We start from the raw sequence: 19,159 nt of genomic DNA on the forward strand, positions 1-19,159 counted from the left end.
TCTTTTCTCTAAAATTCTATCGTGCTTTGCATTTGATTGTATATCCTATATTTTTAAGCTTTCTTGTTTTTTTCATGAGTGTAGTTTCTTCCTAAGTTGGTTTTATAAACTTCCTACTGGTAAGAAATTCTCTTTCCTCTTGAATTGACAATGTGTTAGTGCTTTATTTGGCCTGACCTCTTGGGTTAAAACAAAGACCTGAGTTCAGAAATTTATAGGAAATTAGTTCACAGGAAGCCAGTACAATTAAGAGCCTTATTCTTATGTGATGCATCGAGCAGACAGAAGCAAAGAGCACATACACACAAATGCACATGCGTACACACAAAATATGGCAATGTAGACAAAGCTTTTCCCCCACTGATAGAAGAAACTCACTGGGCATGAGGGAGAATTGAACACCCTCAAAGTTGAGTTTAAAGTACAAAAGTTATAAACCTAGCAATGGGCTTGATGGAGAATGGGTTGTTGCTGCCAGATGTGGGAGAGCATTCCTAATCAGACCCAGATGTGGTAGGTCACTTACTGAAACCAGAGTTGACTGAGACTCATGTAGTAGGAGTTTCTCTGTTGGAAACAAAAATTGGGAGAGGGTTTGAGTTGGCTCTCTCAGACAACCAAAGAGGAGTACCTCACATACTGCAACAGTCAGCCAGTATTTTATCCAGTTAGAAGCTTCAAGTATTGAATGCTTAACATACAGTTAACATAGGTCAGAACAGTGGGAAATTACAAACTTGTCTGTCATTGTTTATATACTTTATGGCCTTCAGGACCACTTAGCTTAAGTGACTCCATATTGCAATTCTATCATAATTTTGACATCAAACAATGTAAGAATTATAATTAGCCCAGGTAGGTATATGTTAGGAACTCAGTAAAATAGTTTCATCTATTTAATAAAAATCGTGGAATAAGTTTGAGATTTTTGTTCATTTCGATTTTTTCCACATCTTAAGGAAACTAAAAGTTTTTCCTCCCATTTTAAAGTCTTAAAAGAATTGTTTCTTGAGCATACCGACCATTTCTGAGTTTTTTGGCATCTTTTTGGAGGCATAGATTTAAAAAGTATTTCTTTTCACAGATAGAGGATTATGAAGAAGAACCAGTGCTAATACCTGGATGTAAAGAATATTTTTGGTTATTATGCAAATTAATTGACAACATACATGTAAAAGATGCTAGTCAGGTAAGTAAAACTAATTTCATATTTATTCTTGTATGTCGTCTTTTCTCCTCTATTTCTTTATATTGTTCCCTCATTTTAATTTTGTGAATACAGCACAAACTGTCATTGAGTCTTTATTCAAGATTTTTTTTTGTAACCCTCAGAGTGTTTGGTAGTGTTAGTATGTTCTTACTGATTATAGCAGTTCCTGATTTCATCAGAAATCTGCTTATACTTCTTAGTTATATTTAAAGAGATTTTTACTTGGTACACCTAAACAAGGATATTGATAAGATTTGGAACAAATTGTTTATTTGGTGCTTGAATTTTAGATTTTTTAAAAACACTTCTATCACCTGGAACTTTTCATTCCTTAAAATAAGAAATTAGTTATATCATTTAATCAAAAAAAGATTATGATGTCAGAATTTGATAATCGTTTTGTTAAACCAAAATTAAATGTTTCAAACTATATATGATGTACTCTAATAAATATTTTATAAAGAAAAATCTTCTATAGAAAATTTTCTTCATGCTTTTTATAAATTATAAGCAGATTCAGATAATACAGAATACTCTGAGAGAAATAGAAGGTTTCTTTAGTTGATGATTTCTTAACCTAGAGTCAAAAGAGGCCTAAGGAGTCAGTTTATAGATTTCACAGAGTCCATAAAATTGGGACTTGGAGTCTTTTAATAATTGTATTTCATTATACTTGGTTTCCTAAGTAATTACATGTATTTTGTTTTATGCATTAAAAATATTTTTCTGAGGAGTCTATGTTCTCTAACAGATTTACCAGACTGCCGTGACAAAAAAAATATATATATGTACTCCTGCTTTAGGTGAATGTCAAGTCACCAAGCATTAGTTAAATGCTTTTTATATTCCAGGCACTGTGCTAAGTCCAAAGAAAGGCAAAAAATCAGTCCCTGCTTTTCAGAAGTTCATAATCTTATGGGAGAGACAATGTAAACTACTACTAACATACAAAATATATAAAGGAAAAATTGACGAACAACGAATAATTAATAATTAAAGAAGACACTGGTATTGAGGGGGACCAGGAAGGGCTTCTTGTAGAAGGTGGGATTTTAACTAGGACTTTTAACAAAGATTGGAATGATGGAGATCCTGAGAGAGAGACAGAGAGAGGTGCAGATAGGGAATATGTAGTGAGCATATGGAGTATGTTGTTTGAGGAACAGCAAGGGATCCTGTTTCATTGGATCACAAGTATGTGGAGGAGAATAAGCATAAAAAGACTAGAAAGTTAGGAAGATAGTGATGGGTTCTAAATGCCAGATGATTTTATACTTGATCCTCATGAGGGAAAGAGAAAGGGAGAAGGAGAGAATGAGTTTTAGACAAACAGCTGGTTTTGCAATAGATGCTGCACTAGACATGGATTCAGAAAGACTTGAATTCACATCTAGCATCATTCTCTTAACCAGCTTTGTAACCCTGAACAAGTCACTTAACCTCTGTCTCTCTCAGTTTCCTTATCTGTAAAATGAAGATAATTATAACATCTATCTCCACAGGTGTTGTGAGGATCATATGAGATAGTATTTGTAAAGGGCTTAGCACAGGGCCTGGCACATAGTAGTTGCCATATCATTGCTCTGTCATCATCATTATTATTCCTATTGAGTTTAAAACTGTGCATGCCATATCTAGTTTGAGATGTTCAACAGGCCTCTAGATATGTAATATTTGAAGTTAGAAGAGAGGTTAGGGATAAGTAGACTTGATAATCATCAGCATAGAGATGACCATTGACTCCACCCTGTGAGGCAGAGACATTGCCAAGAGAAATAGTATAGCGATAAAAGAGAACCTTGCGGCAAGGAAACTTGTGATTGGTTGATTTCACTCAAGAATGAAGTTCCAGCAGAAGTGACTCAGGAAGGATTGGTCAGGCATATAGAGAGAGAATAGTGTCACAAAAATCTACAGAGAGGAATATATCAGGAGAAAGAGAGTGATTGACAAATCACCTGTCAAAGGCTACATAGAAGTCTAGAAGAATGTGTGTTAACATTAGTACCTTCAGATATCCATGTGAATTTTTTTTTACCTAAATTTTTTTCTTGTTCTTTTGAAAGATTGTCTTCTCATCACTTAAAAATTCTTAGTTTCATAAGTTAATGATGTGAGCAGAATGTGAATAGCATGTAATAGCTTCCAGTATTGAGGTTGGTCATAAATTTTATAGTCATTTTACTTCTGAGTAAAAAATATTGACATTTAGTAAAGAAAAACATCTGAAATTTCACATTTATTGTATCATGAATTTTTATGTTCATAAAATTGATAGCAAGAGGCAGGATGCTGTCAAGGAGAGGATCAACCTTGGAGGTAGAAAGACAGGTTGGATTGTGTCTCTGACACATCGTAACTTGTACACAATGGTCAAGTCACTTAATCATTAATTCTTTAGGCAACTCTCTATAACTAATTTCTAGATGAGTTGGAATTTCCACACTGATGAAATTAGTGGTCCAAATAAATAAAAGAAAAAGTGTTTGTTTCTGTCTCTGTGTATATATCAAATCTCCTTATGCCATCTGCCACCTGAAAGTATATTTCCTTCTTTCATTTAATTTCAAGAAATTAAGGCATTTACATTTTATACTGAAGTGTTATTGTTAATCAAATATTTTCAGAATTAGTAGTCCATAAATTTAAACCTTTTTTATAGCTCATTTTCTCAAATATAAGTAATTGATTGAAGTTATTTTAAATCTTTGCTACCCTGCTTATATTTTGGAACGCAATGTTAATAGTCTGTTAATTATCAGTTACACGCATATTTATGCCATGAAGTTACCATGTAAAAATATTTATTCTAGTCAATATTATATGCCAACTAATTTCTAAATGAATTATCTAAACATAATCCTTTGTAAAATTAAGATTTCCTGTTTTACCAACTTGCCATTTTTTACTGTAGACTATGAAACTGCTATGCATAAAATATGTAGTTTTATCTTTTCATACTTTGTTTTTTTCTTTAAACTAAGACAACATTACTGGACTTAGATGCTTTGGCAAGACATCTGGCTGACTGTATTCGAAGGTATGATTTGATGTGATGGCATAACTCTTAATCATATTGTTGAAAGGTGTGGTAAAAAAGCATAATTGCCCAAGTTTTTTGTTTATATATTGTAGCAGGGAAATCTTTGATCATCAGGATGGTAATATAGAAGATGATGGGCTTACAGGACTCTTACGACTTGCAACAAGTGTTATTAAACACAAACCACCTTTTAAATTTTCACGGGAAGGACAGGTAGGAATAAATAAAAGTTTGATACATTTCTCTATGTATAATTTAATTGATTCTACTGTCATGCTTTACAGTTTACTCCTCTCTGTATTTGTATACATTTCAAATTCACTTTGGAATGTGCACATCAGTAAACTAGCTTGGGGTTTGGTTTTTTTGGGGGAGGTTATAATTTACTTTGAAAAATTTAGATCCTGAAACTACATCTCTATGGCAGATTTCAAGAGGCTTTAGTCATTTTTCATTCTTGTGACATAGAACGAGGTGAGCTCTGAAGCACTCATGGCTCCAACTTCTTAAGACTAGAATCTTATGAAATAAAGTCTTACACTTTTTTTAAAGCAGCATTTTATATTATATATAGAATTCCATGTACCAAAAAATAAGTAATGTGTATAGCTGTAAGAGAGTATATGTCTATTTTATTCTTTATGGTGTTACATTAGAAATACTAAATTTTTCCTGATGTTTTACAAATATAAAAAGCATTACTGAGCATTAGTGGGTTTTACATTTTTCAAATGTTTTATGAATCCAAATATATTTAAGACTCAATGTAGCATCAGTAAGTGATGCCTAGAGTTTATTAAACAGTTACTCATCACTTTAGCACTAAACATGTTGATATTTATATAATTCTTTCAATAAAATTTCTGACTGTCAGAGAGAGTATGATTTCAGTGGTGTGGAATAATGCAAATACCATTTCAAAACTTGTAGAAATGTTAAAGAACTTACAAAGTGTTAAGTCTTGCCTTCTCATTATAAAGATTATTAAACCGGAACCCAGAAAGTTTCAGTGACTTGCTGTATAGGTTTCTATAGTTAGTAGTTGAGCTGGGTTTTGAATCCACATTTTCCAGCTCCCAGAACTACTGTCTATTGTTTGTCTCATCAAATGTGATCACTGTAAAGGTGAAAGCAGATTTAAGAGGTGTTTTAGATTAAAGAGAAATGTTAAAGAGCATTAGTCCCTAGGAAAAATCATTTAAGTCATCTTTTTTAAGAGAAGGAAGTCAAATTTTGGATATAAGCAAAATTCTCTAAACATTAAAGCTAACCAAATGTGGAACAGGTAGCCTCAGATATGTTTCCCTTCACAGGAGGTCTTCAAGAGTGTACCCTATATTTATAATTTGTATATAATTACTTTTTTACATTTTTCCTACCCTCATAGACTGTAAGCTCCATGAAGGCAGGAATTTTTTCATGCTTTTGTCTGTATTCCTTAAACCTAGTAGAGTGCACAGCACATAGCATGCACTTAATAAATGCTTGTTGACTGATTTAAACTGGACAATCGCATTTAAAAGATATAACAGAAAGAGATTCCTGTGCTTGGTGGAGCCCCTCAGCTCTTTAAATTATTTCTCATTCCTGACTAGATAAAATTCTGCCCACTCTGTAAAACCCTTGCATGGCATTTCTCATTATACCTTTCTTGTATTATTTGTACCCCTACTAACCTTTATGAGGGCAGAGAGATCATGTATCATCTAATCTCCTAAAATACCAGAGACAGGGCTTTGCGCACAGTAGGAGCTTAATCACTTTTTGTTGAATAGAATGTCTTTTATCTCTTAAAAAAGGTGATTTAAATGATTTTTCCTAAGGACTAATGCTCTTTAACATTTCTCTTTAATCTAAAGCACCTCTTAAATCTGCTTTTTCACCTTTAAAGTGACCACATTTGATGAGACAAACAATAGACAATAGCTCTGGGAGCTGGAAAATGTGGATTCAAGACCCAGCTCTTTATCAGACCCCTGCTATGCTCCCCTGTTCCTCTTTTCCTTGCCATTTATAATCCATGAGTATTTTTTCATAAATTCTTCAAATGTCCTTGGAGAGCAAACCCAGCCTAGATTAGTGGATTTGAAGCATAGACTCCTGACTAACTTTCACCAATTTTGATTATATATAATGTATATGTGTGTGCATATACACACACACACATTTTATATACATGCATAAAAATATAAAAATGTACATACACCGTAAGTATTGGCATAGTTTCTCTCCAGTTAGTATCATAGATAAAGAGTAGACAGGGACCTCAAGAGATTTTCTAGATTATATATTTCTTTGAAAAAATGTATGATCTACTTATAATTTTATTAATTCAGTAGCATTTATATGTTTATTTTTCCACTTTTATTTTCACTTACAAATTCTCTTTACTTCCACCCCTTCCTCCATCCATTGAAAAGGCAAGAAAACAATACCCATTACAAATCATGTCAAGCGGATTCCCATATTACCCATATGTCATGTTCCTCCCTCCAAAAAGAAGAGAAAAGAAGTAGTCTCAGCCCACCAGCTTTGTATCTGGAAGTGGGTCCTACTTCCCATAGTTCAAGAAACAATTAAATATTATGTACAAAGTTCAGTCCTGGGCACTGGGGATGCAAAGACAAAATGAAGCAGACCTTATCCCCCAGGGAGCTTACATTTTACTGGAGAGATGACATCTACAGATCAGTAAATAGAGGGTAGGTTGGGGAAAAAGAATATTAAAAAATGAATATTATAGAAAGTTTCCTTTAGGAAGCTAGGACAGTAATATCAACACCAGTAATATCTAACATTTATGTAATGTTTAATATGTGCCATGTTCTGTGCTAAGTGCTTTAAAACTATTATTTGACCCTCACAACAACTCTGGAAAGTAGATGTTGTTGTTATTATCCCCACTTTAAAAATGAGGTACTGAGGTAGATAGGTGACATATTTAGCCTAGGGTCACACAGTTATTAAGTGATTGAGGCTGGATTTGATCTCAGTCCATCCTGACGCTAGGCCCAGGGCTCTTATCTATAAACTGGACCACCTAGCTTCCAAGAAGAATTCTGAGAAGTAGAGCTAAAGGAAGGAGTACATTCCTTCTAGGATAATGTGTACAAATACCTGGAAGCAGAAGAAGGAATATAGAGTTGGGGGAACAGGGAGCAGTCTGATTTGACTGGAACATGGGTTCCACAAAGAAGAACATTGCTAGTTATTTGGCTAGAAAAATGGAGTCAATCCAGATTGTGGAGAGTCCTTAATTCCAGGCTGAAAAATTTATGTAATATAATGAGGGCGTACTTTAAGTTTTTAATAGTTTTATTTTAGTCTACAGAAAAAGTAGACTTTTTCAATTTAGTTGTAAGCCAAGCATTAAGAAATTTTAATATTTCAAAACTGATTCTTGGAAATGATTAATCATTATATTTGTTTACTAAATTAAAGCTCTTTTGTTAGCACACCCACTCAGCGAATTGCTTTTTCCCCCCAGGAATTTCTAAGAGACATCTTCAATTTGCTTTTCTTGCTTCCAAGTTTAAAAGATCGACAACAGCCAAAATGCAAATCTCATTCTTCAAGAGCTGCTGCTTATGATTTGTTAGTAGAAATGGTGAAAGGGTCAGTTGAGAACTACAGGCTTCTACACAACTGGGTAATGGCCCAACATATGCAGTGTAAGTATGTTTCCTCCTGTTTAATTTCCAGAGTTATTGTCTAAATGAGTAGAGTTCTTTAGATGAGATAACTGTTAGGAAAAAATTCCCATCTGCTACAACTAATAATTGTGTTGTGTGTGTTTGTCTTTCTTTCTTTCTTTTTTTTTTTTTTTTTTTTTTTCCCCCAAGGTCATATTTTCTTTTTTTTTTTTTTCTTTTTTTTTTTTTATTAATTTTTTTATTTTTTTAATGTTTAACAATCATTGCCATACAATTGCGATTTTATCCCTCCCCACCCACCCCCCACTACCTCCCTCCCTCCCCACGACTGCATACAATTCTGTATAGATTCTACATATACTTTCCTATTGAGTATATTTTCACTATAGTCATGCTATGTAGTCAGACTAAGATAAATGAAAGAATCCGTATAACAAATCAGAACATGATACACAAACAGATACACATACACAAACATGATCTGCTACATTATGTGAGTGACTTCCATATTTCTCTCTCTGAGTGTGGAAGGCATTTTGCCTTGAGGTCCACCATTGGGATTTTTTTTTTTTTTCAGAAGTTCTTGTGTTATTACAAAAATCTAAGTCTACCAGAAAAAACTCTCACACACTGTGGTTGTTGCTGTGCATAAAGTTCTCCTGGTTCTGCTCCTTTCACTCAGCATCAGGTCATATAAGTCCTTCCAGGCCTCTCTGAAGTCTTCTTGTTCATCATTTCTTATGGCACAATAGTACTCCATTACATTCATATACCATAATTTATTCAGCCATTCCCCAATTGATGGACATCCCCTTGACTTCCAGTTTTTGGCAACTACATAGAGTGCTGCTATAAATATTTTTGTACATGTGGGACCCTTTCCCATTTTTATGATCTCTTGGGGATATAGTCCTAGTAGCGATATTGCTGGGTCAAAGGGTATGCACATTTTTGTAGCCCTTTGGGCATAGTTCCAAATTGCTCTCCAGAATGGTTGGATGCGCTCACAGCTCCACCAACAATGAATTAGTGTTCCAACTCTCCCACATCCTCTCCAGCATTTATCATTTTCTTGTTCTGTCATGTTTGCCAATCTTATAGGTGTGATGTGGTACCTCAGAGTTGTTTTGATTTGCATCTCTCTAACCAATAGTGATTTAGAGCATTTTTTCATATGATTATAGATAGCTTTAATTTCTTCCTCTGAAAATTGCCTGTTCATATCCTTTGACCATTTATCAATTGGGGAATGACTTGTATGATTATACATTTGGGTCAGTTCTCTATATATTCTAGAAATGAGGCCTTTATCCCCGAGCTTAGCTGTAAAAATTTTTTCCCAATTTACTACATCCCTCCGGATTTTGGTTGCATTGGGTTTGGTTGTGCAAAAACTTCTCAGTTTAATGTACTCAAAGTTATCCATTTTGCATTTCATAATGCATTCTATCTCTCCTTTAGTAAAGAATTCTTCCCTTCTCCATAGATCTGATAAATACACTATTCCTTGCTTCTCCAGTTTATTCATGGTATCAATCTTTATACCTAAATCATGTACCCATTTGGACTTTATTCTTGTGTACGGTGTCAGGTATGGGTCTATGCCTAATTTCCGCCACACTGTTATCCAGTTTTCCCAGCAATTTTTGTCAAACAATGAGTTCTTATCCCAGAAGCTGGGGTCCTTGGGTTTATCAAACAGAAGGTTGCTATATTCCTTGCCTACTGCATCTTGAGTGCCAAGTCTATTCCACTTGTCTACCTCTCTGTTTCTTAGCCAATACCAAGTGGTTTTGATAATTGCTGCTTTATAGTACAGTTTAAGGTCTGGTAGCGCTAGGCCACCTTCCCAAGCATTTCTTTTCATTAGTCCCTTTGATATTCTGGACCTTTTGTTTTTCCAAATGAATTTTGATATTATTTTATCCAGCTCTAGAAAGTAATTGTCTGATAGTTTAATTGGTATGGCACTAAATAAGTATATTAATTTGGGTAGAATTGTCATTTTTATTATATTAGCACGGCCTACCCATGAGCAACTAATGTTTTTCCACTTACTTAAATCTGACTTTATTTGTGCAAAAAGTGTCTTGTAATTGTGTTCATATAGTCCCTGGGTTTGTTTTGGCAGGTAGACTCCTAAGTATTTTATACTGTCTACCCTAACTTTAAATGGGATTTCTCTTTCTATCTCTTGCTGTTGAACTTTGTTGCTAATATATAGGAATGCAGAGGATTTGTGTGGGTTTATTTTGTACCCTGCAACTTTGCCAAAGTTGTTTATTAATTCAAGTAATTTTTTACTTGAATCTCTGGGATTCTCTAGGTAAATCATCATATCATCTGCAAAGAGTGATAACTTAGTTTCTTCTTTGGCTATTCTAATTCCTTGAATATCTTTATCTTGTCTAATTGCTACAGCTAACATTTCTAGTACCATATTGAATAATAGTGGTGATAATGGACAACCTTGTTTCACCCCTGATCTTATTGGGAATGCATCTAGCTTATCCCCATTGCATATAATGCTTGCTGAAGGTTTTAGATAGATACTGCTTATTATTTTATGGAAAGTTCCCTTTATTCCTACGTTCTCCAATGTTTTTAATAGGAATGGATGTTGTATTTTGTCAAAAGCTTTTTCTGCATCTATTGAGATAATCATGTGGTTTTTGTTAGCTTTGTTGTTGATGTGGTCGATAATGCTAATAGTTTTCCTAATATTGAACCAGCCCTGTAGTCCTGGTATGAATCCTACCTGATCATAATGTATTAATCTCGTGATAAGATGCTGTATTCGTTTTGCTAAAATCTTATTTAAAATTTTTGCATCTATATTCATTAGGGAAATTGGTCTATAATTTTCTTTCTCTGTTTTGTCTCTTCCTGGTTTGGGTATCAAAACCATATTTGTATCATAGAAAGAATTTGGGAGGACTCCTTCTTCCCCAATTTTCAAGAATAGTGTATGTAGTATTGGAATTAACTGTTCTTTAAATGTTTGATAGAATTCACTTGTGAATCCATCTGGCCCTGGAGATTTTTTCCTAGGGAGTTCATTGATGGCTTGTTCAATTTCTTTTTCTGAGATGGGGTTCTTTAAGTATTCAACTTCCTCTTCTGTCAATCTGGGCAATTTGTATTTTTTAAAATATTCATCCATCTCGTTTAGATTATCGAATTTGTGGGCATAAAGTTGGGCAAAGTAGTTTCTAATTATTGTTTTAATTTCCTCCTCATTGGAGGTGAGTTCACCCCTTTCATTTTTAATGTTAGTAATTTGGTTTTCTTCTTTCTTTTTTTTGATCAGATTTACCAAAGGTTTATCAATTTTATTAGTTTTTTCATAAAACCAACTATTGGTTTTATTTATTAATTCAATAGTTTTCTTTATTTCAATTTTATTAATCTCTCCTTTGGTTTTCAGTATTTCTAATTTGGTATTTACTTGGGGATTTTCAATTTGTTCTTTTTCTAGCTTTTTCAACTGCAAGCCTAAGTCATTGATCTCCTCTTTCTCTATTTTATTTATGTAAGCATTCAGAGATATAAAACTTCCCCTAATAACTGCTTTTGCAGTATCCCATAAGTTTTGGTATGTTGTCTCACTATTGTCATTCTCTTGAATGAAGTTGTTGATTGTTTCTATGATTTCTTCTTTAACCCAATCCTTCTTTAGAATTAGATTATTTAGTTTCCAATTGATTTTTGGTTTCTATTTCCATGGCCTTTTATTACATGTAATTTTTAATGCATTGTGATCTGAAAAGGATGCATTGATTATCTCTACCTTTCTGCACTGGATTGTGAGATTTTTATGTCCTAGTACATGGTCAATTTTTGTAAATGTTCCATGTACCGCTGAGAAAAAGGTATATTCCTTTCTATTCCCATTTAATTTTCTCCAAAGATCTATCATATCTACCTTATCCAGAGTTTTATTTACCTCCTTAACCTCTTTCTTGTTTATTTTAAGGTTGGATTTATCTAGTTCAGAGAGGGGGAGGTTGAGGTCCCCCACTAGTATAGTTTTGCTATCAATTTCTTCCTTCAACTCCCCCAACCTCTCCTCTAAGAATCTGGATGCTATACCACTTGGAGCATACATGTTTAGTAATGATATTGCTTCATTGTCTATGGTGCCTTTTAGTAGGATATAGTTTCCATCCTTATCCCTTTTGATTAGATCTATTTCTGCTTTTGCTTTGTCTGAGATTAGGATTGCTACTCCTGCCTTTCTTACATGAGCTGAAGCACAATATATTCTGCTCCATCCTTTGACCTTTATCCTATGTGTATCCCCCCGTTTCAAATGTGTTTCTTGTAAACAGCATATTGTTGGATTATGGCTTTTAATCCATTCTGCTATCCGTCTCCGTTTTATGGGAGAGTTCATCCCATTCACATTCACAGTTATGATTACAATCTGTGTATTTCCCTCCAACCTCTTTCCCACCATTTGTGCTTTTAACTCTCCCGTCTCCCTTCCCCTCCTCAATAGTATTCACTTTTCTCCCCCTCCTCCTGCAGCCTTCCCCTCCTTCTTTTGACCCCCCTCCCTTTTACTCCCCTTTACTCTTATTGCTTCTTTCCTCCCTTTTAGCCACCCTCCCCTTTCTTCCCCCTTCCCCTCCTACTACCTATAGAGCTAGTTAGGCTTATCTGCTTAAGGTTATTGTTCCCTCCTTTGAACAAATCAGATGAGAGTACCTCTCAAACAATGCTCATCTCCCTCCCCTCCTTCCCTCTACTATGGTTTTGTACTTCTTCCTGTGATATAATTTGCCATTTTCTGCTTCCCCCTTTCCACACCTCCTATTACATTCCCTTCTCATACTTAAATCATATTTTTGCCATGACATCATTTACTTTATGCCCGTTCCCTCTACATATATCCCTTTTATCATAATAGCTGCACAGTTCTCAAGATTAACAGGTATCATCTTCCCTTACAGGGAGGTAAACAGATTGCCCTAATTGAGTTGCAAGTTTTTGTTTTTGTTTTTTCCCCTCTGTTTACCTTTTTATGATTCTCTGGAGACCTGCATTTGAAGATCAAATTGTCTATTGAGTTCTGGTGTTTTGGTCAGGAAGCTCTGGAAATCCCTTATTTCGTTGAATGACTTTCTCCTTGCCTGAAATGTTATGCTGAACTTTGCTGGGTAGTTGATCCTCGGTTGGAGTCCCAACTCCTTTGCCTTACGGAATATTGGGTTCCAATTCTTTCGATCTTTTAATGTAGAAGCTGCAAGGTCCTGTGTGATCCTGACTGTGTGACCTTGATATTTAAATTGTTTCTTTCTGGCTGCTTGTAGTATTTTCTCCTTCACTTGATAGCTCTGGAATTTGGCAACTATATTTCTTGGGGTTTTGAGTTTGGGATCCCTTTCCGGTGGGGAACGGTGGATTCTTTCGATGACTATTTTGCCCTCTGAGTCTAGTACTTCTGGGCAGTTTTCCTTGATGATTTCCTGGAAGATATTGTCCAGACTCTTTTCTTCATCGTGGGTTTCTGGCAGGCCAATAATTCTTAGATTTTCTCTCCTGGATCTATTTTCCAGGTCAGTTGTTTTTCCAATTAAATATTTTAGATTTTCTTCTATCTTTTCATTCTTTAGATTTTGTTTGACTGATTCTTGTTGCCTCATTGAGTCATTAGTTTCTACTTGCCCAATTCTAATCTTGATCGTATTGTTTTCTTCAGTTAGCTTTCGCATCTCCTTTTCCATCTGGCCAATTTTTCCCTTTAAGGAGCTATTTTCTCCATTTAATTTTTGTACTTCTTTTTCCATTCGACCAATTTTCCCAGTTAGGTTTTGGGTTTCCTTTTCCATCTGATCAATTTTCCCTATTAGGTTTTGAGTTTCCTTTTCCGTTTGATTAACTCTTCCTTTTAGGGAATTATTCTCTCCAGTTAATTTTTGAACTTCCTTTTCCATTTCTTCAATTTTCTTTTTCAGATTGATGTTCTCATCAGTGAATTCTTTTTTTATGGTTTTAAAATCATTGGCCAGTTTTTCTTTTATATCCTTCTTCAGACGTTCCAGGTAATCTAGTTGTGCTTGCGAGAAATTCATAGTCCCATCTGAGGTTTCAGATGGAAGTACAGTCTCAGCTCTGACCTCTTTGGTGTTTGTGTTTTGGTCCTTATCCCCATAGAAAGATTCTATGGTTTTTTCACTTTTCGTCTGCTTTTTCCGATTCATGATGTTGGCTGAGTGTTGTAGCTTTTGGTTCTTTCAGTCAGAAGGTACAGATCTTCAAGTTGAGTTGATGTTTGTCTAGGCTAAAAGCAGGCTTTTTTTTTTCTTGTTGTTGTTGTTGTTGTTGTTTCCCAGATCAACCCTGGGTTTAGCTTGATAGGTGTGTGGGAGGGGTGGTCTGGTCTCAGGATATCTCCTCAGCTGGCCTGAGGCAAAGGCAAGGTCCGGGGGATGGGGATCCCAGCTTCCCTATTGTCTTCCCTTTTCCCCTGGAGGGCTAGGGCACGCCTAGAGGCTAATGCGTGTTCCCGCCCCTCCTGGGGCTCGTCTCCCGGGCTGCGGCTTGCTTGGGTCTCAGTGCGAATTTTTCTCTGCCCTGGGTCGTCTGTCCCTCCAGATAGCCTCCACCACGGTAGGAAGAATCCCCCTTTGCCACCTCTCCAGCCTCTGGTGTTACGAGACCACTCGCCCCTTTCTGCTGCTCCCACTGATCCAGGATCAATCTGGGGAAGAATTTTATGGTTCCCTCACGGTCATCGAGGGGGAGGGGAGAGCACTTACTGATCACTCCGGCATCCCAGCTCCTGGATGTTCAAGTAGTGACCCACTGAAGTCCCGTCTTTAGGCTGAAGATTTCAAAGGCTGTTGCGCTGATATCGTTGGCTTGGCCTGGCTTATCTCCTGCTCTGCTGGTCTCGCCCGCCACTCTCGGGCCCCTCCTGTCTTTCTTTCTTGAAGAGTGGCATGACATCAGGGAATGATGGCAGGACTTGCAGTTGACTTTGATTTGAGTGAGGGAGGGCTGTGCAAAGTCACCAACCTCCCTTGCTTCTCCTGAGCCATCTGGGTCCAGTGGCCTGATACGCATCAGGACAATTGGAGATATTTCCCAGGATGCAATGTGAGAACCTGGCCCTTTTAGGCTAAGGTCTTATCACATTCTCACTTTTAGTGAGATACACCCATTCAGTGAATAGGCTCCTTTAAGTACTTACTCAAGGGATGGCCCCTTTAATCCAAAAAAAAAAAAAAAAAAAAATCAAACTGGGAGGAGGAGACCTTCAGGGTTGCTAGCAAAAGAGAAACAGTTACTATTTACTATTTAGGAAGAGAATGTCACATCTTTATAAATGCTTCATGTATGTATATAAAGGATATTAGGTAAACACCAAGCTCTTAACTTTTTTGATATATTGGAGATGTTGCCTTTAGTATCATGTACCATTTTATCTCATTTTAACACTTATCAAAAGATACAATGATTGAAGCAGTTGCATGCTCTGCTATTAGGAAAGTATTATGGCATGCTGTTTTATTCTGTCAAGTTTTCATATACATATATATGTATATATATATAAATTTTATTTGTTTTCAGTGTCTACAGTCACCATCATATAACTTAGATAATTTTTCCCCTCCCTCCCCCCTTCCCCAAGGCACATATAATTTTATATAAATTCTACACATGTATTTCTATTAAATACATTTTCACTATATTCATGTTGTATAGAAGAATTAAAGTGAATGGGAGAAATCATATAACAAACCAAAGTGTAATACAAAAGAAAATGATCTGTTACATTACTAAATTAAAGCTCTTTTGTTAGCATACCCACTCAGTGAATTGCTTTCTCCCCCCAGGAATTTCTAAGAGACATCTTCAGTTTGCTCTTCTTTCTTTCAGAGTTCTTTCTCTGGTATGGAAGGCGTTTTGCCTTAAAATATCATTGGGAATTTTTCTTTTAAGTCTTTGCATTGTAATGAAGTTCCAAGTCTACCAGAAAAAACTCTCACACACTGTGGTCATTGCTGGGCACAAAGTTCTCCTGGTTCTGCTCCTTTTACTCAGCATCAGATCATAGAAGTCTTTCCAGGCCTCTCTGAAGTCTTCCTGTTCATCATTTCTTATAGCACAATAGTATTCATTACATTCATATAACATAATTTATTCAGCCATTCCCCAGTTGATGGGCATCCCCTTGATTTCCAGTTTTTGGCCACCACAAAGAAAGCTGCTATAAATATTTTTGTACATGTGGGACTCTTTCCCATTTTTATGATCTCTTGGGGATACAGTCCTAGAAGCAGTATTGCTGGGTCAAAGGGTATGCACATTTTTGTAGCCCTTTGGGCATAGTTCCAAATTGCTCTCCAGAATGGTTGGATCAGCTGACAGCTCCACTGACTATGCCTTAGTGTTCCAACTCTTCCACATCTTCTCCAACATTTATCATCGTCCTGTTCTATCATGTTAGCCAATCTGATAGATGTGATGTGATATCTCAGAGTTGTTTTGATTTGCATCTCTCTAATCAGTAGTGATTTAGAGCATTTTTTCATATGATTATAGTTAATTTCTTCCTCTGAAAACTGCCTGTTCATATCCTTTGACCATTTATCAATCGGGGAATGACTTGTGCGTTTGACTCAGTTCTCTGTATTTTAGAAATAAGGACTTTATCACAGACACTAGTTGCAAAAATTCTTTCCTGGTTTTCTCCTTCCCTCTTAATCTTGGTTGCATTGGATTTGGTAGTACAAAAACTTCTCAGTTTAATGTAATATAAATTATCGATTTTGCACTTCATAATGCTTTCTCTCTCTCCCTTAGTCAAAAATTTTTCCCTTGTCCGTATAAGTGATAAATACACTATTCCTTGCTCCACTAATTTGTTATTATAGTATCAATCTTTATACCTAAATCATGTACCCATTTGGACTTTATTCTTGCGTATGGTGTCAGGCATTGGTCTATGCCTAGTTTCTGTCACACTTTTATCCAGTTTTCCCAGCAGTTGTCAAACAGTGAGTTCTTATCCCAGAAGCTGGGTTCCTTGGGTTTATCAAATAGTAGATTGCTATATTCATTGCCTACAGTGTCTTGAGTGCCTTGCCTATTCTACTTGTCTACCCTTCTGTTTCTTAGCCAGTACCAAGTTTTTAAGATATTTTAGATTATTTTGTAATTTCTCCCTCTAGCATCCCATGCCCCTTACAAGTGGGACTATTGGCCTCATGATGATGTTCGTGCAGAGTGTAGATTTGTTGGCCTAACCAATCTTGGAGCCACTTGTTATTTGGCTTCCACTATTCAGCAACTCTATATGATACCTGAGGCCAGACAAGCCATTTTTACTGCAAAGGTATGTATGGTTTTCCTCCTTTTTTTTTTTCTTTTGCCCCATTACAGAATTTGTTAGAATGAACACTGAACTAAAATAGGAAGTAAAAAATGAAAGCAATAACTATGGGTAGCTTTTCAGCACAGTTTGTCAGTTAAAGGGAAGAAATATGTAGGAAAATTGCAGGGTAAAGAATTTTTTATTTCTTAAGAATGGGAAAATCTGGGCAGGATTCTAAATATTATAAAAGGCTTCAATAGATTAAAAGAATGAATATTAGAGAAGATGGAGAGCAAAGGTATGACCAATTAAAGAATGATATTGTCTTTGTAATGAAGTGTTTTAAAAACACAGGGAAAGGAATAAAAATTGATATAAAAGTAGTCACTGTTACTGAGATCTCACTGTGTAGCATCCCTTGAAAATAAACCAAGCAAATACATTTATGGAAATACTAGAGTTTAAAATCACTACTCAGAACGTGTGTAGATTTTTTTCAACATTGTATCAATCAGTTATTTTCCCAATTTGATTGTGATAGCAATACCCTTATGATTTTGTTCTTTTAATCTGTATATTCTAAACAGGAAAGGGTTTAATCAAGATTTTTGGATTTTTTTCCCCCATTTTAACATGCTTTAGAAAATTAAACAGACTATATAATATCTGACACAAAAATGCAACTCTTCTGATACCTTCTCCATGTAAAAAGTACTTCCTATTGTTGTCACTGATACATTTTAAGTAGGGAGTTGCCATACTGAGCAAATCAAAAATCTTATGTGTATTAATTTTTTAGGCAGGAATTTTTTAGTGTTAACCAAAAAGTTAAATTTCATTTTGTTTTCTAGTATTCAGAAGATATAAAGCATAAGACTACTCTTCTGGAACTTCAGAAAATGTTTACATATTTAATGGTAAGTTTCAGAAATCATGTCTCTAAAACTAATGAAATGTCCCTCTCTTACTTTAAAATCAGTGTATCTGAAACTGAACTCTTGTCATTCCCTTTGACTCAGACTCTCTTAGTTCTGTCATCTATACCACTAGCCTCTCAATCACTTATTTGTACTTGAGCTGATTTCTGACTCCTCCCTCATTACCCATCCAGTCTGCTTTTTCTTAGAGAATAGTTCTGATTTCCTGCATTATTCCTGCCCTACTGCATTTCTGTGCATTCCTGCATCACCATTACCTTTTAATTATGCCTTTGTTATTAGAGATCTCTCTGCTTGTAGTCTGTATCTCTTTGCCAGACAGATAGTACAGATCATCTTTATACTTTTGCTGTCTAAATAGCTGCCTACACTCAACCATGAAATTTAATCCAGAAGATTTCTGTTAAAAATGGAAGAAATTACTAACATGTTGAAGGATAGGCTCTAAATGTAAACATACCTCAAGGGGCTACAGTGATAGGCTAAAATGTAAGATGAAATTTACATGGGAAAAGGTAACATTAAACACCCTACTATGTGTTAAGTATTTTATAGTTCTCTAATTCAGTCCTCACAACAATGTTGGTTGGTATTGTTATCTTTCCTACATTACAGATGTGGAAACTGTGGTTAAATGACTTTCCGAGGATCACACAACTAATACATGTCTGAGGCCAGATTTTGAACTCAGGCCTTCCTCATGTCAGGCCCAGCTCTCTATCTACTATACCACCTAACTGCCTTTATTAAATTTAACAGGCCATGTAAAGTCTCACACTTGGATCTTAAAAAAAAAAAATCTCCTATATTAATACAAGGTAGGGGAAGGATGTCCAGACAGAATGTTAATATGCAAATGATTTGATGATTTCAATAATAATTATAGCTTACATTTATGTATTAGTGTAATAAGGCTTATGGAGTGATTTACACAGTTATCTCACTGGATCACCATGACACATGAGGATGTTACCCTCATTTCACGCATGG

General features: G+C 35.5%; 1 protein-coding gene across 7 annotated transcripts in view; it reads left to right on the top strand.

Annotated features, from left to right (window-relative positions):
• USP34 (ubiquitin specific peptidase 34) overlaps positions 1-19,159 on the top strand; it is a 312,662-nt gene that overhangs the window by 202,403 nt on the left and 91,100 nt on the right. For all 7 annotated transcript variants that reach the window (XM_072635468.1, XM_072635471.1, XM_072635470.1 and 4 more), the window contains 6 exons: positions 1,085-1,189; positions 4,195-4,250; positions 4,346-4,466; positions 7,741-7,924; positions 17,089-17,252; positions 18,083-18,148. In XM_072635468.1, coding sequence (XP_072491569.1) covers positions 1,085-1,189; positions 4,195-4,250; positions 4,346-4,466; positions 7,741-7,924; positions 17,089-17,252; positions 18,083-18,148 — 696 coding nt within the window. The remainder of the gene's footprint in view (positions 1-1,084; positions 1,190-4,194; positions 4,251-4,345; positions 4,467-7,740; positions 7,925-17,088; positions 17,253-18,082; positions 18,149-19,159) is intronic.

The sequence above is a fragment of the Notamacropus eugenii genome, chromosome 1, assembly GCF_028372415.1.
Source record: "Notamacropus eugenii isolate mMacEug1 chromosome 1, mMacEug1.pri_v2, whole genome shotgun sequence".
In the NCBI taxonomy this organism is placed as follows: domain Eukaryota; kingdom Metazoa; phylum Chordata; class Mammalia; order Diprotodontia; family Macropodidae; genus Notamacropus; species Notamacropus eugenii.